Genomic DNA, 27895 nt, shown 5'->3' on the forward strand with positions numbered 1-27895 from the left:
TTATCTCTCTACTTCCCCCGCCGCTCTTCACCGCTTTTCTTTGCGTTTCCCATACGTTCCCTCCCCGCACTTCTCCTCACCTTCCCTACTTCCTCGTAACTCACTTCTTCTACTTGCCATCCCCTGATTTCCCATCACTCATCTTAAATTCCATACTCTCACTTTCCCTACCTTCCCTTCCTCATTTTTCTTTACTTCTCATACTTCCACGAAATTTCTCCTTACATTCCCTAATTTCCAACCTCTCAAAATATATCAATAAAAATACGTTTATTTTGTGTGGAAGTGTTTTAAAATGTTTTAATCAATTGTCATGTAAATTCAAGAATTTAAAGAATTAATGGATTTCAAAAGAATTGAAAATAATTCAACATAATTCAAGAAGATTTAGATTAATTCAAGAGAATTCAAACAAATCCAGAGAATTTAATCGAATTTAAGAGACTTCAAGGTGAATTCTAGAGAATTTAATTGGATTTAATGTGAATTCAGGAGAATTTCAAAGGATTCAAGGTGAATTCCAAAGAATTCGAAGGTATCCAAAGTGAATTAAAAAAAAGTAAAATATACACACTATATGGCATAAATTCTTTACTTAAAAAATACACTATTTAAGAACAATTTTTGAAGAACAAAGGTGTTCTATGTACCATTAGTAAACTTTGAATTTTTTTCTTAAAAGGTCTTAATTTGTCATCAGTCGTGTTTTACTCGTAGTATAAAACGTAAGTAGAAGTAAGAAGGATAAGGGATAGGGAGTTTGATTCCAAAGAATTAAACGAAATTCAATGAATTTGAAAGAATTCAAAGAATTCAAAGAACTGAGAAGATTTCAAGCAATTAAAAAGAATTCCATGGATTCAATAGAATTCAAAATCATTTTTTTAAAAATCTTAATTTATAAGAATTCAAATCAATTCTAAAAATGTAAAAAGAATTTATAAGAACTCAAGGAGAATTCAGGAGGAGAATATACACGATATTACACAGAAACAAACTTTGGAATTGAATTTGAAGAATTAAAAAAAATCTAAAAATTCAACACAATTCAAAAAATTCAGAAGAATTCAAAGAATATTTAAGAGTTTTATAGATTTCACAGAATTCCACAGAATTCTATGCGAATTTTTGGTGAATTCATGGCGAATTCAAGAGAATTCAAAAGGGTTCGAGAGAATTTAAAAGGATTTAAGGTAAATTAAAATAATTCAAATTAATAATTTAAAAAATTTAAACCATTCGAAGAATAATTTAAGAGGACTCAAAAAATGCAGAAATACTCAAGGTGAATTAAAGAGAGAACAATCAATGATTTTCTACATACATAAACTCAAACTTCTAAAGAATTAAACAAATTTAAAAGAATTCACATGATTTTCAAGAATTCAAAGAATTGCAAGAATGCGAAAAATTCTAAAGAATTCTAAAAAAATCAAAGGAATCTAAAGAATTCTAAAGATTCTATAGAATCTAAAGAATTCAAAGAGTTCTAAAGAATGCGATGTATATAAACATATTCCAGGTGAATTCAAGAAAATTTTAAAAAAATTAAAAGAATTCAATGACTATTCTATTCCCATTTCCAAATCCCAAGATTGTTGAGATCGACAATAGAGACAATCTTTTCGGTAACACTGACTGAGCTTTTCTGGCAAGCTAGTAAAATTTGGAAAATTACTGAAAATTCTGTCAAATCTGCAGGCAGTTTGGTGAGTGATGTAAGTGACATCGTGGTTTAGGGTTATTCTTTTATACATATTACACTCAAAGTTTTTGTTTTCTCTGTGCAATAAATGAGGATCAATTGTCTGCGAAAAATCCGAACGGACTTATTTGCCAACCTGATAGAATAATAAAAATAAAAATTCTCCTATATGATAATTCAATCTAAATCACATTCCAACAATAAACTATTAATCAAATACTAATAAATTAAATCTAAGGATGACATTTCCAATACCGGGAATCAAACCCAAACACGACAACAGTCCCTTTGAATTTCATAATCAAAAAACACAGAGTACAGACTCAACTGCCACATTACAGATCTGCAAACTCATAAAAAAATTAAGAAAGAAATAATGGAAGGGCGAAAAATAGTGAGAAAGTGGCGTTGTTAGAAAACTCGAAGCGGAAAAGTACGAGGAAGGATTGCGTAGCGTGGCAGGAGCGTGGCGTGTACTTTGTGATGCAAATTAATGCACGATTACCAAAGCACTCCCTTCTCTCCCGCCTTACCCTCCTTAACCGACCCAATCACCTCTCTCTCTCTCTCTCTCTCTCTCTCTCTCTCTCTCTCTCTCGCATGCTCGCCCTTTTGTTACCCTTGCCACTTTTGCTTATGTTATGGTTAATGCTTGACCAACGATACTCTAAAGGCCTAAACTAGGTGCCTTTACGGATATGTTTCTTTTACGTGTCTTATATATACATAAATGAGTACACATTACATACAACTCTGAAAAAAAGAATTATAGCGGGTATACGTAACTTTAACACGATTATGCTTACCCCTGCATTAGGCTTCTCACACACTCACCAGCCGTCTAATCTGATTTAATTGTTACGCATTATGAACTTTCGAGTCAAAACATCATTTCGCTGAAATTCATTCATATTCCACCCTTTCCCTGTCTTTAGTGACGATATGCTAGTTCAGATCTGCTGATCACGTGATTGCGATTTAATTCGTTTGATTACTGGTTGAGGGATGTATCTTAAGGTAGGACTATATCAGAGAAAAATCAATTTTTACCTGAATCACATTTTAACCTTTGTTTTTTTATGTTATGTTTTACCTTTTGGGGTGTAGATATAAAAGGATTCAACAGATTTCAAAAGTACTCAAAACAAATGTACACAAAGGAATAAAAAATATAGTAAACCCTTCAATAGCCCTCCCTTCTGTAGCCCTTCCGAGAATTGGCGCCGCGCCCCAGTTCGGTGTAACAAGAGCTGTGCGGGGTACGGGGGGTTACGGTCGTGACTCAGGCGAGCACTCAGGCGTAATCAAACAAAAGCGAAACGGGCTATAATGAGTTAGTTGCCACCCACTGTCAGCCCCAAAATCGGCGCTATAGAAGAGTTTCACTGTAACTAAATTAATTCAAAAGTACTCAAAATAATTCAATAGAATCCAAAATATCAAAAGAATTTTAATGAGTTCAAAATAATTCTAGGTGAATTTAGGAGAATTCAAAAGGAAAATATACATGCTATTTAAAAAGAAATACTTTAATTAAGGAATTGTTTAGGAAATATTTTTGTAAAACAAATTTGTTTTATTTAATGTGATTCTAAAATATAAATGTTTTATGACTGCGTTTATGCTTGGTATCTTTCAAATTTTTTCCTTTTATGGTATAAAATAGGCTTGGAACTCTTTTTCCTTGTAGTATAAAAAAGTCAAAGAAGTAATAAGGATAGGGGAGTAGAAGGTTGATTTCAAAGAATTCAAAATAATTCAAAACAATTTGAAAGAATCCAAAAAGTTTTTAAAAAATAAAAAGGAATTTAAAAATAATTCAAACAAATATTTGAAGAACCCAAAAAAATTCAAAATTTCCAAATGAATTCAAAATAATCAAAAACATTCGAAAGAATTCAAAAGAATACAAGATAATGTTTTCAAACACCAAAAGGATCAAAAAAATTCCAAAGAATTAAAAAAAATAAATAAAGAGAAGTCAAGAGAACTTTAGGGAATTCAAGAAAATAAAAATAAATTTCAAAAGAAAAATATGCATGTCATGTTATTTAAAAGACATACCTTGATTAAGGATTTGTTTGAGAAATATTTTTGGAAAACAAAGTTCTTCTATTTAATTCGCATATAAAATAATAATGTAGAAATTGACCCTGATTTTGTTTTCCTCGAGGTATAAAAAGGAAAGAGAAATAATGGTGATAGGGGAGTGGGAAGTTGGTTTCAAAAAATCAAAAAAGTTCAATAGAATTTTAAAAAATCGAAAAAATGAAAAACAATTCAAAACAATTGAGAAAAATCAACAGAATTATAAAAAGAAATATCGTCAGATTTAAAAATAATTCAAAATAAATCAAAATAATGTAAAAAACAAAAAAGAATTTTTAGAAATAATAAAAAAGTTCTAAACAATATAGAAATTGCAATAGAATTTCAGAAAATTTAATTGAATTAAACATAATTCAAGAGGAAAATCTATATGCTTTATAATAGAAATACTTTAATTAAAAAGTTGTATGAAGAACTTATAAGTGACACGGATAGGAGAGTGGAAAGATGATTTTAAAGAATTCAAACGAATTTAATGAATCCTAAAGAATTTTACAAAATTTAAAAGAATTTAAAAAATCAAAAGAATACAAAAGAATCCAAAAGAATACGAAAGAATCCAAAAGAATACAAAAGAATTCATAAAATTAAAAAGAATTCCGAAACATAAGAAGAATTCAAGAGAATTCAAGAGAACGTAAAATAATTCAAAGTGAATTCAAGAGAATTGAAAAGTAGAATATTTATGCTATATCATCTTTATCGATTGCATAGTTTAAAATTAAGAAATTGATTATACAAGTGTAATCAGACGTGTAAATTAATAATAAAAAAATACTAAGCCGCCGCAAAGTGCTACAAAAAAAAGTATCTCCGGACAAATAATTTGTTAACCAAAGCTGTCAGTCCGATTTTAAAGATTATAACAAAATTGAAGTATATGAAATTCTGAATATTCACAATGTGGCACATTCTTGTCAACAAATGTCTAACAATTTCTTTTTTTTTTGCAAAATATAAACCATTTTTTTTAATTGTGAATTTTGCAATTGAGTCCAAAAAAATTTCATTCAACTGCTAGCAGTCAAAATCTAGAAAGAAACTCATTAAAAATTAATCCCAGTAGTATTAATAAAAGAACATTACTTTACATATTTTTATAAACAAATTAGTAAATAATAGTTGTAACTTCATCATTTACCATACGAAAATACACTGGATGTTTATTCTTAAAAGGAAATGCATGCAAAATAATGTTGCCTTCAATCTGGAAGAATTTAAACGTCAATTAATAATCGTTCAGAAGCATTTTATAAGCAAAAGGAAATCAACGAGGAAATCAAGCCGTTTGACAATAGTAAGATTTCTTTTTTTTTTTGTCTGAATGAACTACAAGTATTGCACCAATGTAATTTTTCTAGAATGCTTTAAACGTGCTTTAAATGCTTTAAATATCGCGAATAGAGAAATTACAATTTTTGTTTACTCATTTGCTTATAGCAATGTATGAAATCATTGCTTTTCATTATTACTGCCATTATTCATTTCTAATGAATATTCGCCTAGATTATGACCATTTGCATTTGAATGAAATTTTATTCACTAAATTAATTTGTTCTGAGATATTTTTTCTGCCCCAATGTGCGACGTGCCACCCAAAAATGTTATAATAATATTAAAATTCTGAAAAATGTATAGTTTTTTAACAATTATTATGAAATGCTTCTATTTACATTAGTGACTTAAATAACTCTAATTTATTGAAAATTCCTCAGTAGCTTCATTCCGCAGTAATTTTAGAAGCTCTCAATCATTATTTTTTTTTAAATTTAATTTATTGCCCTTTTTTATTCCTTTATTTCAAATCATATTTCATAAAAATGAATAAAAATCGATCTATCTAGCGGCTCTTTTCAAGAGAAGAAATTTAAATACGGCCTTTTACTTTTACGAATCAGCGCCCAGTAGCCGATCTATGTCGAATACCAAAATCTAGTCGTAAAACTCATGCTAATCACAGCAATAAATGAGATTCAACCTACGTTTTTCTTCGCTTTGTAGTTTTATGGGTTATTATTTATTTTCTTCTTGTTTTTGACATTTCGGTTATGAATTCTTTACTCACCGCTTCTTTTTAATTTACTACTAGTCCGAAAATTTTTACGCCATCTCAACGAATCAAAAAACTCGATCGCTCGTAAAAATCGAAGATGCTTCTGATTAATATCCCTAGGATTTCAAGGAATTATCTTCTGAAATATTCTTTTAACAAAAATAATAATATGGATGTTCTGATCGCCTTTAATGATTTTTTTTGTATCTAACGTTATTTTTAAATTAAAAAATGTAAGGTACTGTATGACTTTATAAATAATATCTTTAAATGAAAACGTATCTATTTGGTGGAAAATATTTGATTTTTTGTTAAATTTGTTAAATTTTCTAAAAATTAATTAATTTTTAACCAAATAAGATGATTTCTTGCCAAAAAATGTAAGAATTGATATGTTAAATAAAAAATATTTTTACTTTAAATAAAAAACAGTTCAATGTAACTAAAAAAAAAAAAATAATTTTCCGGGAGAGTTGAATCCTCAACCAAAAAGAGTACTTTAAAAGAAAATTGTTTAATTTTCAACAGCTTAAATTAGTTTTGAACCAAATAGTTGAAATTTCAATTCAAAAAAGAGGAATTTTCAAGAAAGCAGTTGAGGTTTACACAAAAATAATTTAATTTTCACCCGAAATTATTAATTTCCTACCAGAAACGGAGGATTTTTCATCATTTTTCAGCAAAACACATACATTTTTATAATCAAGCAATTCATCATAAATTTTTAAATGAAATTTGTAACTTATAAAATATATCTTAAACCAAAAATTTGACTTTTTAATAAAATTGTTGAATTTTTTACAATGAAATTAATAAGTAACAAAAGGTGACGAATTCTCAAACGAAAAATGTAATACAGTGAAACTCTTCTATAGCGCTGATTGTGGGGATGACGGTGGGTGGGAACTAACTCATTATAGCCCGTTCCGTTTATGTTTTTTCACGCTTTAGTGCACGCCTGAGTGACAACCGCAGACCCCGCGGCCCCCGCGCAGCTCCTTTTATACCTACCTGTGGCGCGGCGTCAATTCTCGGAAGGGCTACAGAAGGGAGGACTATTGCAGAGTTTCACTGTAGTTTATATTTCAATATAGTTAAATCTTCAAACGAAAAGACGAATTTTCAACAAAACAGTTCACTTTTCAACATAAAAGGATACTCTTTAACGAAATTGTTTAATTGTTAACAAATTAAATTAATTTTCATTTGGATTTAAGTATTTTTTTAAAAATTCGTCGTTTTCGGATACATTTAACTGCTTTTTATTTCAAATTCAAACTTTTTTTTGCTTTAAAATTTATTTAATTTATAATATATACTACTTTATTTTACTTCTTTTAGTTGAAGATTTATAATTTGTGTCCTTGATTGAATGTGGAATTATTTGGTTAAAAATTTAATTTTTTTGTAGAAAAATGATCCTTTTTGCTTAGAAATTCAACATATATTAGACAACTTTTTTTTGCTAACTGAAAAATCTTTCTTGGTTAAATATTTAACTATTTGGTTAAAAATTATCTTCTTTGTTAAAAATTAAACTCTTTTGTAGAAAATCCGCATGTTTTCTCGAAAATCAATAATTTAGTAGAAAATTTAACTATTTGGAAGAAAATCAATCTGTTTGTAGATAAATATTTTTTAATTAAAATTATTGTTTTTAATTGAAAAATTTGGTTAAAAATTAATCTTTTTTATTTTAAAATTTAATGAAGACTATTTTATTGAAAACATGCAGTTTGTTGTCCTTTTTTCGAAAATACAATGTTTTTGTAGAAAATTCGTCTTTTCGCCTATAAATTCAACAATTAGGTAGAAAATTCAACTGTTTTGTGGACAATTCTTTTTTCTTATTGAAAACTAAAACCCAGATTTTTGTTAAAACTTCATCTTTTTTTAGATAAAAAATTCAAAAACAACTATTTGGTCGAAAATTTCTGTAATTTGTTCAAAATCTATGTTTTTGGTAGAAAATTAATGTTCTTGTTTCAAAATTTAAGTATAGGTTACAAATTTATGTATTTTTTAACTATTATGTTGAAAATTAATTTTTCTTTTTGTTTTCATTTTTTTTTACTGAAAATCTAAATTTGTATTTTTTGCTAGAAAGCTATTCTTTTTTGGTAGAAAATTCAACTTTTTTACAGAAAATTCGTCTTTTGACATGAATGTTCGACAACTTGAATGAACTTTTTTTCTTTGCTAAAGAATATATATATTTGATGAAAATTTGTCTTTTTGTTTCGCAGATTCAACTTCTGGATTGAAAGTTAATTTTGTTGTTGTTGCGGGATACATAATTTTAGTTGAAAATTCTTTTTTTTGTTTTGAAATTTAATTTTTGTTAGTGAAAATTTTACTTTTCCATTTTATGCAGAAAATTTATATTTTTTAGTAGAAAAATCAACGTTTTGTTTAAAAATTAATATGCTTGGTTCAAGATTTGTATTTTCGGTTTAAATTGTATATCTCTTTCAGTAGCAATTTCGGTTAAAAATTTTAATATTTTGTTTATTTATTTCTGTTAAAAATTTACCTACTTTGTTTTCATTTCCTTTTTATTTTGTTTAAATATCAAGTATTATATTTTTCGTTGAGAATTTATCTTTTTGTTGAAAATTCAACTGCCTTCTAAAAAATTCGTCTTTTTGATTTGAAAATTCGACCATTTGGTTGAAAATTCAAAGTTTGTTGTTAAAAATTAACTTCTCTGCTGAGAATATATCCCTTCGGGTTCAAAAGTCAGGTGCTGTAAAAAAATAGATTTTTCATCTTAAAAATTCAAAAATTTATTTGAAAATGCAACTGTTTTTAGTTGAAGCTAATCTTTTTTATTTGGAAATCCGTATATTTGGTTGAAACTTCATTATTGTAGGTTTAAAATTTAACATCTTGGTTAAAAATTCAACTATACTGATAAAAATTCAAGTTATTTTCTCAGATACAATTTTATTTGTTGAATTAAAATTTTTTTTGACAATTCATCTTTTCGAAATAAAAATTTATCTTTTATGGTAGAAAAGTCCTCTTTTTGGTTAAAATAAATAAATAAATTTGAACTTTTTCAAATTTAAATCTGAATTTGTTTTTATTCCATTTATAAGAAATTCGATGTTAAAAATATTACAAGAACTAAATCAGGAAAATAGAAATAAAAAATCCGGCAATTTCGAAAATCTATATTTGTTGCAACTCTATATATCAAGTAAATATTAATAAATAAATAAAATAAACATTAAATAAATTACTAAAAAATATTTTCAGTAGGAAAATTGGACTCGAATCAGAAATTCCTGGGAGGGATGTTATCGGCTGTTATTATATTTTGTTTTCAAAGCAAGAGTCACGGTTGTGTGTCGTAATACTTGGCTGCCCTTTTTCTTATCAGTTTGGTTGCATATTTAAGGGTCGCCGAGTCTGGCGTTACAAAAGCGCCCACTGAATATATTTAAATTCATTAGACGGCGGTTTCAGTAGTTCGCCTAAATTTATTAAAATTTACTTGACCATGCAATACCTTCATGAATCCACTTAAGAAAAAAAACGAAAAAATAGAAAATCATATACGTCGTGAGTAAAACAACTCTCGTGAATATTACAAAACTTGTCAGGCGAAATCCTCATTTCTGAAGAAACTTGTTCTTTCGAAATTTAACATTTTTTCACAATAATTTTTTCTCTTTGTGCAAGTCGTAATTAACATTTTTTTTAATTAAGAGAGGGGACGAGTGAAAATCCCGAAAATAAAATTCCCGTAAGAAAATTCCTTAATAATAAAATTTAAGACAGTTTATAATATTACCGAATTTCAAAATTCCTCAAAAAATTTATAATAACAACAATCATTTTTCATATTTAAATTTTCTAAAATAATTGTTTGATTTTAAAATAACTATAATTGAAAAAAGAAATTTTATTTAAAAAATTTGTTTCAATTATTGTTATTGTAAATTGAAAAAATGTGTTCATAAACTTTAAACATTAAAAGTAATTTTTCTATAAAAATAATTGATTATTAGATTCTTAATGAATAACTGATATCTATAAAAAATGTAATTGTTTACTTTAGGGAACTTAGAGATAACTCGGCAATTTTTTGTCGGGAATTTTACACTGCCGGGAATTTTATTTATCGGGATTTTTCTATCGTCCCTCATTATTCGGGGGTTTCCCAATTCGAGAATTTTATTATTCGGAAATATTATAAATCGGGAATTTTCTTTGGAAAAGTTCCAATTCGCATATTTTATTATTTGACAAATTTTATTATTTGATAAATTTTATTATTTGTAAGTTTCACAGTGCCGGGAATTTTATTATTCTGGAACATTTCAGATCGGGAATTTTAAAATTCGGTAATATTATAAAGCGTTTGGGAATTTTGTAATTCGGAAATTTTTCAATTTAATAATTATATTATTAATGAATTTTAAAATTCGGTAATATTATAAACTGTCCAGGAATTGTATTATTCGGAAACTTTCCATTTCGGAAATTTTAGAGTGTCGGAAATTTTATTTTACAGGAATTTTCAATCATGCCTAAGAGATTTTTCGAATTTATATAAAGGTCTTACATTTTTATTTTAGACTTTAACATGTATAGAAATTATATTTTCTCTTTTTTCAGATAGGCTCCACGTTCCCAACGAGATGCCTCACACAGGTGAGTAAAGCATTTTTTTTATTGCCCTTCATTAAATTATTGCATTGGTTCAGATTTTGTTCAGATTAGGAAGAATTAAACATTGAAATTAGAATTAAATAATTATTATTGAAAAATTAAACAAGTCGATTATAAGATTTTAGGCGCGCTTATTACACGCTTTCTATGTTTGATTTCACAATCATCAAATTAAAATATATGCTATAATTTAAAGTAATAGAAAATATACTTAATAATGATTAATTATAACGATTATTAAAGTAACTGAATTTTGAAACAATACTGTATTGCGGATTTACAATTAGAGGTCATTTAATTTCAAAATTTAATTTACTTAACTTCAAAATTTAAAACATATGCATAATTTTTATTTCTAAATTTAAAAAATTTTAAACTCTTCAATTTTCAAAATGTATAATTCAAAATTCTTAAATTTGGATGATTTTCAAGATCAAAAGTCAAGTTTTCAATTATAAACCATTCAAATTGGAAAAATTCTTGAATCTGGAAAGTTTAGAATTGCAAATTATGCAATTTTCATGATACATAATTGAAAGGTATGTAATTTGGAATATTTTTTGGAATGATTCAATTTTTAAGATTAACAATTGTATATGAGTTAAAAAAATTAAAAACTTAGCATTTAATTTTTTCATATTTTAAAGATATATAAAAAAGAAGTTATAAATTTAGATGATTTTCAAGATAGAAATTCCCGTTTTAAATTCTAAACCTTTCAAAATGATGAAACTTTCAATGTTCATCATCAATATCACAGAATTCTTAATTTGGAAACATAAACCTTGCAAAATGTTAAATTGTCGAACTCTTGATTTTAGGGATTAATAATGTAGATTTCTACATTATAGAAGCGTTGCAATTGAAAATCTGCAATTTTAAACATGTATGAATAGAAATTATTCAATTTATTACATTTATAGTTTTGACGGCTTAAAATTCAGAATTCATCCATTTTAACGATTTGCAATTCAAAAATCTTCAATTTTAAAAACGTACCTATAAAAATGCTTAAAATCTTCCAAATTGATAAAATTTCAAATGTAAATGATTAGAATTAAAAATGGTTCAATTTTTGTAATTTACAATTTAAAATTATTCAATTAAGAACATTTTTGAATCAAAGACTCTTCTATATTTAATGTGTTTATAGAAAATTGAATAATCTTGAATGATTTATTTAATAGTTCAATTTTCAAGATTCAAAAATGAAATTTATTCAATTTTATATATAATTGAAATTACAAAAGCAAATTGAATATGCATTTTTATCTAACATGTTAAGAATCTGATATTCTAATTGAAACTAATGAAAATTGGCATTTAATCGCAACAATTATCTTATAATTATTATTTTGTACATATAATAATGTATGATATAATAATTATAAATAATAATAGTTATTACATAACTTTTCATTCGATCTTGGCTCTCAATTTAACACAACAATTTTTTTTAACACAAAGTAAAAATAATCTGGAAAAATGTTCCCTAGAATTTTTTCCTCTTTCCATTTCCTTGAATGATTTTGATAAGCGACAAAAATCTGAAACTTATATATGTATTTCGTTGCGATAGAAGATCTGTGACGGAATTTTGTCGCGTGCCTCTTGGGTTTGCAAAAGAGTGCCGTTGAAAAAAAAGAAAAAAAACTGTTAAGATTGGATGCAGGTAGGCAGGTGTTTGGCTCGAGAATAGCGAAGTCGATACCTATCTGCCTCCCATTAGTTCGCTAATTCTAATCTGACTATTATCACCCGTCCTAAACAAGTAGGTGTGTCCCTCATCCCCACCCTCTTATTAGTTTATTTTTTCAGGTGATTGCTTTTCTGAGTAATTTTAAAACTTCGATTTTTTATCAATTTAAAGTATCAGTAGAGGCAGTTTTTTGTGGTCTATGGTCTTATAGATTACATGGACTCTTTTCATATAAGGATGATAAAACTTTCGAAATTAATATTCGATCTCTTATGTTTATAAATGTATGAAAATTATTTTTAATGTATTTTTTAGGCGATTGTGAGATCTTTGGACAATTGCATTTTTGGGATTATTTTCAAAAGACTATGATTTTGTGACAATTATAATTTTTTCGATCAAGAAAGATGATTTTTCAATCAAATAGTTAAACTTTCAAGGGAAAAAGGAATTTCCAACAAGATAGTAACATTTGCAAACTACGAAGATGAATTTTTAACTACATGGTCCAATTTTTTAAAAGACAGTAGAATTTGCAACTAAAAAAGATGAATTTCAAAGTAAGATGTTTTCTGCCAAAAAAGATTAATTTTCAATCAAGGGAGAGGAAATTTCTATAAAAAAAAAGGATTTTCAACACATAGTTCGTTTTTTAACAGAGAAAAAAATAATTATCAAACAAAGAGTTGCATTTACAACCAAATAATTAAACTTTCAATAAAAATGGAAGATTTTTCAAAATAATAGTAGAATTTTTAACCAAATAGTTTAATTTTCAATCTACAAAGGTAAATTTTTAAACAATTACCATAATCTTCAAACAATAATGATTAAACATTAATCAAAAACTATTACATTTCGAAACAAATAGTTGCATTCTTAACACAAGAAGACTAATTTTGTAGAAGACAGTTGAATTTTCAACTTCAAAAGTTGATTTTTCGACAAAAAAAGTTGATTCTAAACTAAGATGGGTAAATTTTCAATCCAAAAGGACGAATTTTCAACAAAAACAGTTGAATTCTTGACAAAATAATTCAACTTTCAACAAAATAGTTGAATTTCTTACCAAATAACTGAATTTTTAACCGAGAACAGTAATCTTCAACTGAAAATAAAATAGTTAAATGTATAGTTTCAAAACTTAATTTTCAACAAAAAATAACAAATTACTAACCACTTGAATTCAACGAAAAGAACAATTTTTAACGTAATAGTTACGATTTCATGCTAAAAATTAGATTTTTTATCAAACAATTGACTTTTAAATCGGAAAAGAAGAATTTCCAACAAGAATAATTATTTTAAATCCAGAAAAATGAATTTTTAACGAAATTGTGGAATTCACAACTAAAAAAAGATCAAATTTAAATCAAAAATGGAATTGTGAAATTTTAGGTTTAAAAAACTTTTATGCAACTAATAATAATTTTCTTCTCATAAAGATGAATTTTCAAACTAAAAGACAAATTTGCTACCGAATAGTTGAATTTTCATCTGTTAAAGAAATTTTTCAACCAAATCAGGTATAGCTACAATTTCAGATGAAAAAGTTAATTTTTAGTTGAAAAATAAACAAATTCCCAAAAATAATTAAATTCCTTAATAAATAATTTAATTTCCTATCAAAGTATTTGAATTCTGGACAAAAAATATAAATTCTCAACAAAAAAGTTAATTTGGGACCTAATATTTTTAAATCTGAATTGATGAATTTTCAATAACGTCAGAATGATTCTCATTTAAATGTAATCGCTAATATTTCATCAAAAATACAGTTTTGAAACAATTTGAAACAAATTTTAAGCAAAAAATATTTTAATTAAAAAGGAGACGAAATTTTAACACAATACATAAATTTGATCCCAAAAGTTCATTTATAACTAAGAAATTGAATTCTCAACTAAAAAGATGTATCGTCAACAAAGAAAAAAATTTATTTTTTTCAAAACTGTTGAACTTTAAAAAAAGTAGTTGTATTTCAAAATGAAAAAGATCAATTTTTAATCAAGATTTTCCCTACCAAAAAAACTAATTATTTATGAAACAAACAGTTGCATTTACAACCAAATAGTTGAATTTTCAAGCGAAAATAATTGATTTTTTAAAACAAATTAGCTGAATTTTTAATCAAATAGCTTAATTTTTAACCTTCAAAGATGAATTTTTAACCATTTGATCGAATCCTTAAACAATAAAGATTAAACTTCACCCAAAAACAATCGAATTTTGAACAAAATAGTTGAATTTTTAAGCCAAGAAGGCGCATTTTTAGAAGACAGATTTTTAAAACAAAAGGACGAATTTTCCGTACAGAAAGACAAATGTTAAAAAAATAGTTAAATTTTTAAGAAAATAATTAAATTTGAAAGTAAAAAGTTTAATTTTTAACTATAGTGATAAATTGTCAACAACAAAAAATTAACTTTTAAAAGAAAAATTGAACTCTCATCCAAGTAGTTAAATTTGCAATAAAAAAAAGATTTATTATTAATGACAGATATTTTCAACCAATAAGTTAACTTTTTACCAAGAAAATAGAACTTTCTGCATATAAACGAACGGTCAATCAAACCGTTGAATTTTTAATCCAAAAATACGATACATTTTTAACTAAAAATCAAATAGTTTTTGCAGTACAAACAAAATTATGTTAAAATTTGGAGAAAAAAAAACTATTTTCAATAAAATAGTTAAAAGTATAAACAAAATTATGGCTCCTATATTAATAAAACAAATTTTTAACAACAATCTTCAACTTCCAATCAAGCATTTAAATTTCCAATAAAAAAAGTATGTATTAATTGTGAACAAAAAGATAATAGTCGATATTTCAACCAAAAAATATTTTAATTTCAAATTAAACAAAAAAAATTATATTATTTTTACAGTCAAAGAAGCGAATTCTCCACAAAAAACTTTCAAATTTTCTACCTGGAAATATGATTTTTCAACCAATAAGTTATTTTGTACCGAAACAATAGAGCTTTCAGACCAAAAAGAAGAAAAAGATGATCAATTTTCAACGACAAATGTAGTAGTTAAATTTTCAGTATAAAAAAATTGATTTAAAAGTTAAAAAACAATAAATTCTTAACAAAGTTTTTTATTGAAAAAACTTATTTATGACAATAATTATTGTAAAACAAATTTTTTAGTAAGGAAAATCCCAAAAGAGGTTTTTTTCTTCATAAAAATTATAATTAACTAATAAAATATTTGATTTTTATAATCTAAAATCACTTTTTAATCGATGCTATTAAGGTTACGTGGGAAATAAAGTCTGTTTTGGAGTAAAATAGCCCATTTGAATATTTTTGCTTAAAATTAGTTAAAATAATAATAACTGTTAATTATCAACAGTTTTATAGGCAACAATGATCATTTTTGAAAGTAAATCTCAACTTACTAACTTACTAATTCTACTAACTTAGTTATTAATTACAAAAGAAAAAATGTTTCAAATAGTTTGTCACTCATATTTTTTTTTTTAATTTTCGGGGAAAATATAAAGATCTTAATTTTTTCATTTGTTTATTTAAAAAAAATTATTTTTTACATTGAAACCTGTTCTTCTCGAGATATTTTTTTCTAAGTGCAATAATAAAATAGGTTTTTAAGTAAAAAATGAAAAAATCAAAATTGTTTATTTGTTCCCTTGAAATTTCAATAAAGTTATTATAAAAGAAAAAAAGTTGCTCAAATTTTTTATGCAAATATCTTTCAAAATATAAATAATTCCGAACTTAAACTTTCCGCAGTTATTTAGTATCCCAAACACTATTGATTGCAAAATGTCCCTCTTAAATATTATTATTATCATTCCGCGTTGTTTACTCAAATGACACGATCGTTCCGCAACACTTTCTAGGATCCAGTTCGCTGATCAATCTTTCTAGCAATCACCTAGTCGAAGAGCTTCACAAAGTCACCATGTGAAGCTCTCCAGGCGGGCTCATTAGTATACAAGGTTGTTCATTATAGTTGTCATTTTTAAGTTTCATGGATACAATTCTTATAATCCCTTAATTTATAACTAAATTTTATTCAAAAAGTGAAAAAGGAATGATAAGGAATCATTCCATTAATTATCCTTATTTTATCATCCGTCGTGCTGATTTTCATGCAGATATAAAAATTGCAATCCTGGTACGTTTTTTGCTGTAATAATAATTTAGTCTTGTCCGTTGGATTCGCGCGTGTATGTCGAAGGTTGGCCACGCGGGTGCGTAATTTCGCATCTGGGCCCTAAGGGCAACGGGGAGTCTGAAATTATTTTTTTCATTCACTTCTTCAGTAATGACACAACTGCATTTTATACGGGCCAGAGAAATCTTAAAACGCACGCGCGAAGATGGCAATTTCATAAATTAATCTGATTCTCATTTTGTATTTTTTCTTTTCTTTTTCAACATTCCTCCACACTATGTTGGTCCAAATTTTTTCTTTAAATTTGTATGCCCCCCCCCCCCCCAATCTATAAAAAAAATTCTTGCGTAGTTTCGTTTTTTGAAAAAAAAAATATTTCTGTTTAAAAATTATTTGTTCCTAACTTCAGATTAGAGAAGACTTGAACATTTTAGAAAAAATTGCCACTTTCTGGCATTACTCTGAAAGAAGATAGTTTTACACAATATTAAATTGTTAAAGCAAATAATCTGTTAACTTTCATTTATGATTGCTTTATTTTAAATGAAAAGTTTTTAAAAATTTGGAAATATCCAAGAAATCATTTTAAAAAACTTTATTAACTTGTTTTAGTTATTACCACTCTCTGACTGGAAAGTTGCCAAAAATTAAAAAATTGAAGGAAAATCCGCAACTTTCTAGCATTATTCAAAGAGAATGTTATTAAAAATAATAATAATTTGTCTAAGCAATCATGTTTGTTACCCTAAATTAACTATTACCTCACTCTAACTCAAAAGTGATCAAATAGTGGAAAATTTCAGAAAACCTACAACTTTCTGGCATAATTCTAATAAAATATTGTTATAAATAATAATAATTAATTTAAACAATTTTTGTTAACTTTTAGATTAAAACATTAAATTAAACATCTATCTATCACATTTTGTACTAATATAAACCGCAAAAAAACAATAATTAGTCCCAAAAATATGCAAATTTTCAATTTTTTACATTTTTCATCTTTGGAAAAAAATGTTTTAAAAATTATTTTGCTTGCAAATTTTATAAAAGTTAATAACCTCGGACGTAAAAATAGTAAGAAAATAATTTTTTCCTCGAAATGGATTATTTAAAAAACTGACGAAAAATGCTATTTTGTTAATTTTTATCTAAAGTTAAGAGAAAAATTTTTTTTTTATTTCTGATGGTCTTTTTTATAAACTAAGGTAATACTTTCATATTTTTAATTTTCATACCGTAAAAATCCCTTAGCACAGAATCCATAAGAAATATAAAAAAATGTTGTTTGGAAATTAAAAATATGTACGTGTTCCTTTAATTTATTAAGAAGAGGATTAAAATAATAAAAAAAAATATTTTTTGGCAACTTTAGGTTTTGTACTTTTTTAGATCTAATATTATTTATTTCCATAAACTTTACTAACAACAAATTTTCAATTTCTAAATTCTGTGTAAACCAATTTTTACGGTTCTTGTGTAAAATTTCTCATGTTTCAGGATCCGAAAAATAGAAAAAAATGTAAATCGTGTTCTTACTTTTTTCCATTTAATGTTATAAGTATACTTTAATTTTATAAAAAATAACCCAAAAAATTGTTCACAATTTTTTATGCACAGCAATTCAGAAAAAAAAATTAATTTGAAAATTTTTAATCGACTTACCCAATTGTGAGAAATTAAAAAAATAATAATCGTAATGTCACAAAGAAACTTTCCATTTAAAATTTACAAGATTCCTAAATTTTCATAAACTTTGAATGATCTGAAATTGTAGTATATGGAGTTTATAAAAAGGGACCAATTCAAATATAACAAAAATAATTGCAATTGTATTGACAAGAAATGATGAATAGAGAAAATTGGGCTCTTCTAATTAGATATTCATAATTAGGCGATATACAGTATTTTATTTTTTGTAATCATAATGATTTTTGGGCCATACCTACAAAAGGAACAGCGAACAGTGAACAGTGAACAGCTATATCAGGAAGGTTTAAAAACATAAAAGCGGGCGGCCCCCTATAAATCGCGGCCACGCGCCTTCACGTACGAATCTGGACGGACTTGATCGCTAATTATCATCCAGTCTCGACTAATTACGTCATTAACTCAATTATCCAAGTCAAAAATAATGATGGGACAAACATCTTTATAAATTTCATCACAGAAAGTAGGTTGCTTTTAGAAATCTTCTGATTTATTACAGAGAACAATTTATTGCAAAAAAGGTATGCATAAAATAAAAGTAAAGCAAGTATACTAGGGTGGTCCAAACAAAGTTTTTGGAGCTAGGCAAATAAAATTTGTTTAAACAAATATAAATTTGTTAGCATTACAAGAAAGGTATCAAAGTTATTGTACAAGATGAGTTTTTAATCTAAAAGGACGATTTAAAAAAAAAAAACAGTTCAATTTTCTACAGAAAAGATAACTGAAACAAATTAGCTAAATTTCGATTAAAATAATTAAACTTTCAAAAAAATTGTTGAAATTTTTACTAATTATTTGAACTTTTAACCTTCCAAGATGAACTGTCAATCAAGAAGAACTATTTTCCACCAACAGGATTAATTTTCTACCAAACTGTTTATTTTTTCCCTAAAAAAGATAAGTTTGCGACCAAAAATAATAAATCAAATTTGTGATTAAAAAAAGTAATTTTCAGCAAACAGAAAAAACTAATTATCCACTGGTTTAATTTGACGGAAAAAAAGACAAATTTTTACAAAATAGTAAAGTTGCCAAGCTAAAAAGTAGAATGTTTTATAAAATTGTTGGCTTCTAAACCGAAAAAGAATCTATTTTTCAAACAAAAAATAAAGAATTCTCAATAATTGAATTTAAATATAAAAAACAATTTTTTAACAGAGTGGTTAAATTTTCAATTAACAAATATTTAAATTTTGAAACAAAAACAGTTGAATTCATCTTAAAAAATGACATTTCAAATAAAAGTTTAATTGTCAACCAAAACAGATTTTTCCGCCAAAAAACAAAAAACTGCAACGAAATTCTTGATTTTTTAATAAAAAAATTGAATACTCAAGCAATCCAGATAATTTTTAAACAAACCGTATGTATGTTTAACAAAAGAGATAAATTTTAAATCTAAAAAGAGGAAATTAAAAAAAAAGGGTTGAATTTTGAACTTGTAAAGAAAAAACAATTTAACCAGAAAAAGAAAAGTTACATTTACAGGTAAACAAATTAATTCTTAACCGAAAAAATGCATTTCCAGCAGAATAGTTAATTTATCAAATAAGTAGTTTATTTTATGCCAAAAAGCTAAATAGTTTAATTTCCTACCACAATTTTTCGTTTTAAAGCCAAACACACGAATTTTGTACAAACCAGCTGAATTTTCAACCCCAAGATATGAATCTTCAACAAAAAAAGTTAATTTTGAGGACAAGTAGTAGAATTTTCAACTAATATGATAAATCTTAAACCAAAAAAAAATTAATTTTTCACAAAATAGTTCAACCTTAAAAGTTTATAATGATCAAACAACAACAAAAAACGAACTTTTAGAATTCTTCAACTTTTTATCTTCAACCAAAAAATGAATTTTTTTTACAATGTAGTTCAAATTTCCACCAAATAGTTCGATTTTTGAAAAAAAAGAATTATCAACAAAATACATGAATTTTCAACCAGAATAGATCACTTTTCAACCAAAAATGAAATATTTACATTTTCAGTAAAGAAATTTATTTCCCACAAAAAAGGGCTCTTCAGTTTAACAACATTAATATTCAATCAAAAATAAAGCGAATTTTTCATCAGAATAGATCAATTTTTAACCAAAACTAAATTATTTACATTTTTAGTAAAGAAATTAAATTTTTAAAAAAGCGATTCTTAAGTTTAAAAGAATTAATATTCAATGAAAAATGAAGCGATTTTTTAAAAGAAATAGCTCATTTTTGAACTTAAGAGATAAATCTTTAAATACAAGGTGAATTTTTAACAATGTATTTCATCTTTCCACCAAGTAGTTGAATGTTTGAGCAAAAAATATGACTTTTGAACAAAATAGTTTCATTTGTAATAAAATAATTATATTTCCAACCAAATGAAATTTTTTAAACCAAACTAGATGAATTCCGAACCAAAAATATAATAGTCGACTTAAAAAATAAATAAAACTTTAAACCAAAGATAGTTGAATTGTGTTGATTCAGTTCAAATTTAAGTGAAAAAACGATGAAAGGGGAAATTTTCTTGAAAACAGGGGTAAAAATAAGAATTATTTTAAAAAAGGGAAAAGAGTTTATCAAAGGCACCTAATCTATGAAGTTAGTCTGCTGCATAAGTTAATTTTTAAATTATATAAATGCTCTTAAATGAAAAAAATGCCTAAATAATTTAATTAAATGTATTCTAATACTAATTTCAAATAGTTTAAATCATATATTAAAATTCGGTTGAAATAAACTATTTTTGTTGATCCCACAGAATATTTCAATGACACAACCAATTTTTTTTTAATCAACTACATATGTATAACTTCCAACAAATTCAGTTAGGTTACCCAAATATTTTATTGTCAAAATGTTAATATATTTGATAAAAATAGCCAGCCTGTTCCTAAGGTATATTTTTGACACGTTCGTTCAGCAACACTTTTCTGACCTAGGTCGTTGATCAATCTCTCTAGCAAGCACCCCAGGCGAAGAGCTTCACAGAGTCACTATGCAAAGCTCTCCACTCGACCCCATTAGTAATCAAGGTCTTTCGTTTCAGGCGTCATTCACTCTTGAAAATAAAATATAATAACAGAGAGGAATCACACCTTGATAGGTAATGAAGCCACGCATTTTTCGTGGATACCGGGTGAACAAAAAGATCATCTAATACTGCGGGATGACATTTGGACTTTAGGGATTGGCAGGTGCTTTCACAACGGCTTGTCCAGGTAATGACATTTGCGCATGTCCGAAAGATCTAGACCTCGCGTGTCTCCCAAGAAGAGGAGACATATAATTATTTCAAAGCCGACAAGAGAAACCCTAAAAAGCATAGAAAAAAGCTTCGTACGCTATTTTTCATTCTCTATTTGTTTTTTATCATTAGAGAAAAAATTATTCCAAAGAATCTTAGATAGAATATTTTTTTTACAAGAATTAGAAAGATTATGAAATCCCGCGTCAACTAGGTTATATTTCAAGTATTTTTGATGAATGGAGACCGAGTTATGCCTGAAAAAGTCCGATATAATATCTAATTTTTCAAAATTTTCAAGATTCAAATTTAACTTTTGATAAAATTAAGGGAAGTCATGGTAAACAATTGAAAGTAATATAAAATGAACCTTAAAGTCTCCTTTTTAAAATGAACCCAAAAAACGGCAAAAATTTTTACTTGTCATCAAATTATTATACAAAATTTAGTGGCGTGCGCAAGACACAAATCACTCGGTCGAGCGTCTTTATATGTTTTCTGTATTTCTTGTACATTGCCTCAGGCAATTCGGGGGAGTGATTTTTGTCTTGCGCACGCTTCTACACTTTATACGATAATTCGAGAACCAGTGAACGTTTTTGCAGTTTTTTTAAGCTATTTTAAACAGGAAACGTTAGGGTTTATTTTATTTTACTTTCAATTGTTATTTATTATATTCCTTGATTTTATCAAAAGCTGAAGTTATATCTTAAAAATTGAAAAAAATTAGAAATTATAGCAGTCTTTTTTCACTCATTAACTGAGTCTCCATTTATCCAAAATCCTTCAAATTTGATAGAAACTTGATTAAATTCGGCGTGAAACCAATTGTATTTGAAATTTTTTGATGATTAGAGACAGAGTTAATGAGTGAGAAATACCAGTCTAATTTCTGATTTTTTACCATTTTTAAGATTCAACTTCTGATAAAATCAAGAAAAATAATTTTAAATAATTTAAAGTAACGCAAAATGAACCATAAAGTCTCCTATGTTAGATGAGCTTAAGAAATTATAAAAATCTTTACTGGTTTACGAATAATCATAAAAAATTTAAAGGCGTGTTCAAAACAAAAATCCCTCTCGCGCATGCCTTTGGCACACCTCTACATTTTTTATGATTATTCGAGAATAATTCCACATACTTAAATTTAATTGGACTTATTTTTAAGAGGGGACACCAAGGTTAATTTTGAAAAAACTTAAAAAATTTTCTAGATTTTTCCAGAAGTTGAATTTAAATGTTGAAAATGTGAAATTACATGGTTTTGAATTCGGAATTCTAAAGTAGTTTAATTTTTGAGGCATTCAAACTAAAATTGTTTAGCTAAAGATGAATTTTCAAGAAAAAAGTTCATTTCCAACCAAATAGTTTATATATAAACCAAATAGTTAAATTTCCAGTTTAAAAAATAAATTTTAAATCAAAAATGCATTTTCAACGAAGTACTACAATTTTCAATCAAAGAGATGCTTTTTCAACTAAAATGATCAATCTTTACCCAAATCACGAATTTTGGAAAAATGTAGTTAGGCATTCAACAGATGAGATTAATTTTCAACAAAATATATACGTTTTCAATCAAATAATTAAATTTGTAACCAAAAGAGTTAATTTTTCACCAAAAAGTATAATTTTTGACAATATGCAAAAAACAAACGCCAAAAACCGAATGCCAAAAACAAACGGAAGATAAATTAAATTTTTTAGAAAGCATTTACTTTCTACCAAATTTTTTAATTTTCTGCAAACAGTTGAATTTTAAAACCAAAAATGGGAATTTTTAACGCAAAAGTTAATTTTGGAAGAAAACCGATTGATTTTTAACCAGACAGTTGCAGTTTTAACTAAAAAAGATAAAATTTTAAAAAAAGATTAATTTTCAAACTAAGGAAGGAAAAAGATTCAATAAAATTGTTAAATTTTTAATCAAACTGATTAATTCAGAGCCCCTAACCAGGAAATGACCAAAAACTTGTTTTTTTAGATCCCACCCTGAAACCTTTATGTTAAGAATTGGACTGCCAATAAGAGAACTATCTTTCCTTTTTTCAAATCAAATATTGTTTTGCATAATTTAAAAACAAACAAAAAACAGGATGATGAAAAGTATAACAAATTGCAAATTTAAATTTTAAAAAAGTGTATTGTTATCCTCATCATCTAGTCAGACTTTTCAGATCATAATCGGATTCTGGCTAACATAAATGCAACTAAAAGAATTTTAATTACCTCATCCAAATATTTATTTCTACATTTCGAAAAAGAGGCAGGGTTTCTAAAAGTATCAAAAATGTAAAATGCGTTTTTTGCTCATCATCTAGTCAGTCTGTTGGGGCTTTAATCAAGTGCTGAATAACTCGACATACCAAAAAATTCTTTAAGTTGCTTATCCAAATTTTTTTTGTACATTTCCAAAAAGAGGTGAGATTTTTAAAAGTATCAAAAACGAAAAATGAAAACTAAAAAAATGCTTTTTCCTCTCGTCATCTAGTCAGTACTTTCGGGCCCCAAACCTTCCTTTTTTAGACTTCCTTCTTGAACAAGACAAGAGCCAAGAAATATTTTTCAGAGAAGTAATTTCAGAGATAAGATTCATGCAAAATGAGACTAAAAAGTAACAATTTGTAACAGTTTGTAACATAATAACTCAAATGATTATATTTTGAATAAGAAGCGAAGTGTTTCATTGAAAGGAAGAAATAGCTTGCTAAACAAAAATGATGTAAAATGCTAATTTCGAGGAATGCATTGAGACAATTTTAAGTTTTAAAGGTTTGAGAAGTGTGCACCTTGAAGTAGCACGTGCTTGGACTTTGCAAGTGGAGGAAGGTTTCGGGAGAAAGATTAGTCTCAAATTGACTTCTGCAAAATGCTGGGGGCCCATGGGACCTTCACGAGTAAATTTTCTTGAGGCCCTTGTAACATTGCACACTGCACACCTACACTGGGTCCTTACACCTGCCAGCCTATTAGAGCGGGGCACTAACGTCAAAGTCTCTTGGGCGGAAAAGACAATTAGCATCGGATTGCGACTCGCAAATGACACGAGCCACAAGTCTTAGATTTTATCTGTCAAAAAAAGTAATCGACAAGATTGAGTGACCCAAATTTCGGTTAAGATGTCTCGTGGAAAATGAGACGAGTTTGTCTCATCATTTGGAAAAGACTCTATTATTAAAAATATATTAACAAATTCAGGGTGTATATCTGACCGGGAAATCGGGGGAACTCTAACTAGCGTCATCAATCGCGCACTAACCGCGCCTGTAGTTTTCAATTTTGATGAAAAAAATAATTTTTAATACAAAATGTATATTTCAAATTAGTATTTATTTGTTAAATTTTTGGAACACTTCAATTCAACGTAAAATTAGAATTTTTTAAATTTGCAAAGTTTTTAAGTTTGGATAAAGTTTAAAAATATTTGATAAATTTTTAAAAATCTTCTCCAGTGTAAAAATATTTTAAATATTTTTTACATTTCTCCATGTCTTTTATATTGTCTCCTACATACCTTTTACAGTGATTCCGATTTTTCCTCAAATCTATTTAAAAATTTAAGAATTAACTTACAATCTTCCAGATTATTTGTTTTCCATTTTGAAAATATTTTAAAATTATCTCCTAAAATTAATTTTTCCAAATAAAAAATCATTGTAAATATTCCTAGAAATCTAGAGAAAATAGTTTGATTCTCTTAAAATCTTTCAAAATTCTTAAAAAGCTTTCAACTTTTTTTTCAAACTCTTCAACAATCTAAACTTTGTTTAATTTTTTTTAATCTTCTCAAGATTTAAATAATTTCTTGTCTATTATTTTATATTTATTTTTATTATTACATTTTTTTATTCAAATTCTAAAACTTCTAAATGTATTTTGAAAAAATGTCTCAAATTTATCAAATCCTACTAAATGACAAAAAAATTAGCTAAAAAAATCTTTTAAAACAATCCTAACCGACGTTAACAATTTTTTTTTACCAATGGACAGATGAACGGATGAACAGATGAAAGATTAGAGTATCTACATCGGTTGCCTTTATCATTAAAAAATCGTTAAAAACAACACTTCAAACATGTATAATAGTAATTTGTTGAAAAAAACATTTTTTCTAATAAAATCATACATATGCAAATATTTTGAATTCGGTATAAAATATCGAAAAGTGGCAAAAGAACTTTTTTCGATCGTTTAAAGATGAAAAACTTTTTTGTCTAATTTTTTATACAGGGTGGACAATTTCTTTAATTTCCTGCGAATTTTGAAATAGTGTGGAACCCCTTGCTAGAATCAGGAAATAAATTCAAATATTTTGGTTAGTTAAAAAAATATAACTTTCAAACAAAAATATTGCACGATTGAAAATATTTATTTTATTTCAGAAAATTATTCCTTTTTCATCATGATGATAACCTAAAGAGCAAGAAAGAACTTTTTATTTATAAATTTATTAATTATAGGGTGTTTACAAAAAAAATTTATGATGTTTTTAAATTTAAAATAGGGTTACCATAACTATAACCATAAATAAAAAAATAATTTTCTAAAGGATAGGTAATTAATTATTAATATTAATTTTATATAGTTGATTAAATTTGGAAAAATTCAATAAAAATTTGTTATGCGTATCGGAATATTTAAAAATAAAATTTCATAATTTATTCTTTTCATTATTCAGGTAAGACCGATTTTTATAAGTGAAAAATAATATTTACAACAAAAAGTTTGTAAATTGTTTAATATTATATTCTGTGAACTTTTCAAATTAACAAAATCCCTAAAAGGTTTTTTTTACTTGTTTCTGGCAAGATTCTAAAATGGACTGAATTGTTAGGTCTTCGTAGCCCTAGGCAAAAACGCTTGTAATTTAGGTCGGGTTTCTGTCCGCTGTACTTTTTTCTCGAGATTCGAGACAGCGTTCGAGGCAAGATTCGATACGAGATCCGAGACGATGCTTGAGGCGAGGCTCAATATGAAGTTTGAGGCGAGATACGAGACTAGACGAGAACAGAGATAAGGCAAGATTCGATACTGGACTCAAGACGAAATTCAAGACAAAACGAGATGGAGACAATGCCACATTTGAGAAAATACAAGATTCAAAACGAAATTAGATACGAGGCGAGATGATATGAGGAGTTGTCGCACGTCGCCTCCTTTAATCATTTTTAAAATAAATCTTAACAACATCACTTTTTAAGAAGGAATAAAATCAAACTTTTAGTAACCATTATTATATGTCAAAAGTAGAGGGACTCAGCATTTCTTAATCTAAGGTACCTGTTATATACATTTAGGCAATCGATGGTTTGAGTCCCGGATAAATTTTGAATTTTCCAATATCTCATTTAGCATGGACACGAACCTTCGTATGCTCCAGATGTTGGGGAATTTCGGTAACAGGAATCTAGGATTAAAACCACCCTCGTCTCTTAACCCTTAAATTGTTATGCTATTGTTTCAAGTTTCAAAATTAAATTTTTTAAAAAATGATTTTTTTTAGGTCAAGCTGGAGTGAATCAACTGGGGGGTGTTTTTGTGAATGGCAGACCACTTCCAGACTGCGTGAGGCAAAGAATTGTTCAACTGGCATTGGTTGGTGTTCGACCTTGCGACATTTCCAGACAACTTTTGGTATCACATGGCTGTGTTTCAAAAATTTTAACGAGATTTTATGAAACCGGAAGTATCAGGCCTGGCAGTATTGGTGGAAGCAAAACTAAGGTAAGAAAATCTCAGTCTCCATTATTAATTATTCTATTCCTAATAAGAAGTTTTATTAAAATAAATAAATACATTTTTTACTAAAGTTATTCAAATCAACCCCATCTATAATTACCCTCTCCTACTCTCTCTACTTCCCCACTCCTCCTCCCCTCCCTCTTCCCTAGTTTCACCCATCGATTCTCCGCTGTTCTCGAAATTCTTCCTCTTCTACCACCTTTCCCCACTTCCCAATCAAAACCTCACCTCCCCCTACTTTCCTTCCCCAACCATCACTTTCCCACTCATCCACATTATCCTACTAGCCCCTCACTTTCTCCCCTACTTCCCGTCCACTTATTTTCCCTTCATTTTCATTACTTCCCTTCTCCTCACTCCTTCTTACTTCCCCGCCTTCTTTCTATAATTTTATTATAACATCATAAAGTTTCGAAGAAAACTTGAGTTTTCGAAAAATCTTCAGACTCCTAATTTTCAACAACTTTTTCGGTTCTGTTGGTGTTTTTACCAGAAATCGGCAGTTTTTATAAAAAATCATCTGATTTTAAAGTTTCATAATTTTTTAACAATTGTAGATTATTTGAGCATTTTACACAGAAAGTCGATTATTCTGAAGAAAAATTGAGAAAAAAATTTTTTTTACAAAATTTCGAAGAAGATTGACAATGTTAACAGTTTTAGGTTATTTTGATATTTTAAAACGCAAATTGATGTTTTATATATTGTACCAAAATATTAAAGAAACGAATATAAAACAAAATATTTAAATTATCGATCAAGAAGATTAATTTCTAGAAAAACAGACGAAGTTACCATAAATTAATTT

General features: G+C 26.9%; 1 protein-coding gene across 1 annotated transcript in view; it reads left to right on the plus strand.

Moving 5' to 3' along the window:
* Positions 1-27895, plus strand: part of LOC117173185 — a 65782-nt gene that overhangs the window by 10315 nt on the left and 27572 nt on the right. The window contains exons 2-3 of the mRNA XM_033361608.1: positions 10494-10529; positions 26849-27069. Of these exons, the coding sequence (XP_033217499.1) occupies positions 10517-10529; positions 26849-27069 (234 nt within the window). The 5' untranslated portion in view covers positions 10494-10516. The remainder of the gene's footprint in view (positions 1-10493; positions 10530-26848; positions 27070-27895) is intronic.

This window comes from Belonocnema kinseyi, chromosome 5 (genome assembly GCF_010883055.1).
Source record: "Belonocnema kinseyi isolate 2016_QV_RU_SX_M_011 chromosome 5, B_treatae_v1, whole genome shotgun sequence".
Classification (NCBI taxonomy): Eukaryota; Metazoa; Arthropoda; class Insecta; order Hymenoptera; family Cynipidae; genus Belonocnema; species Belonocnema kinseyi.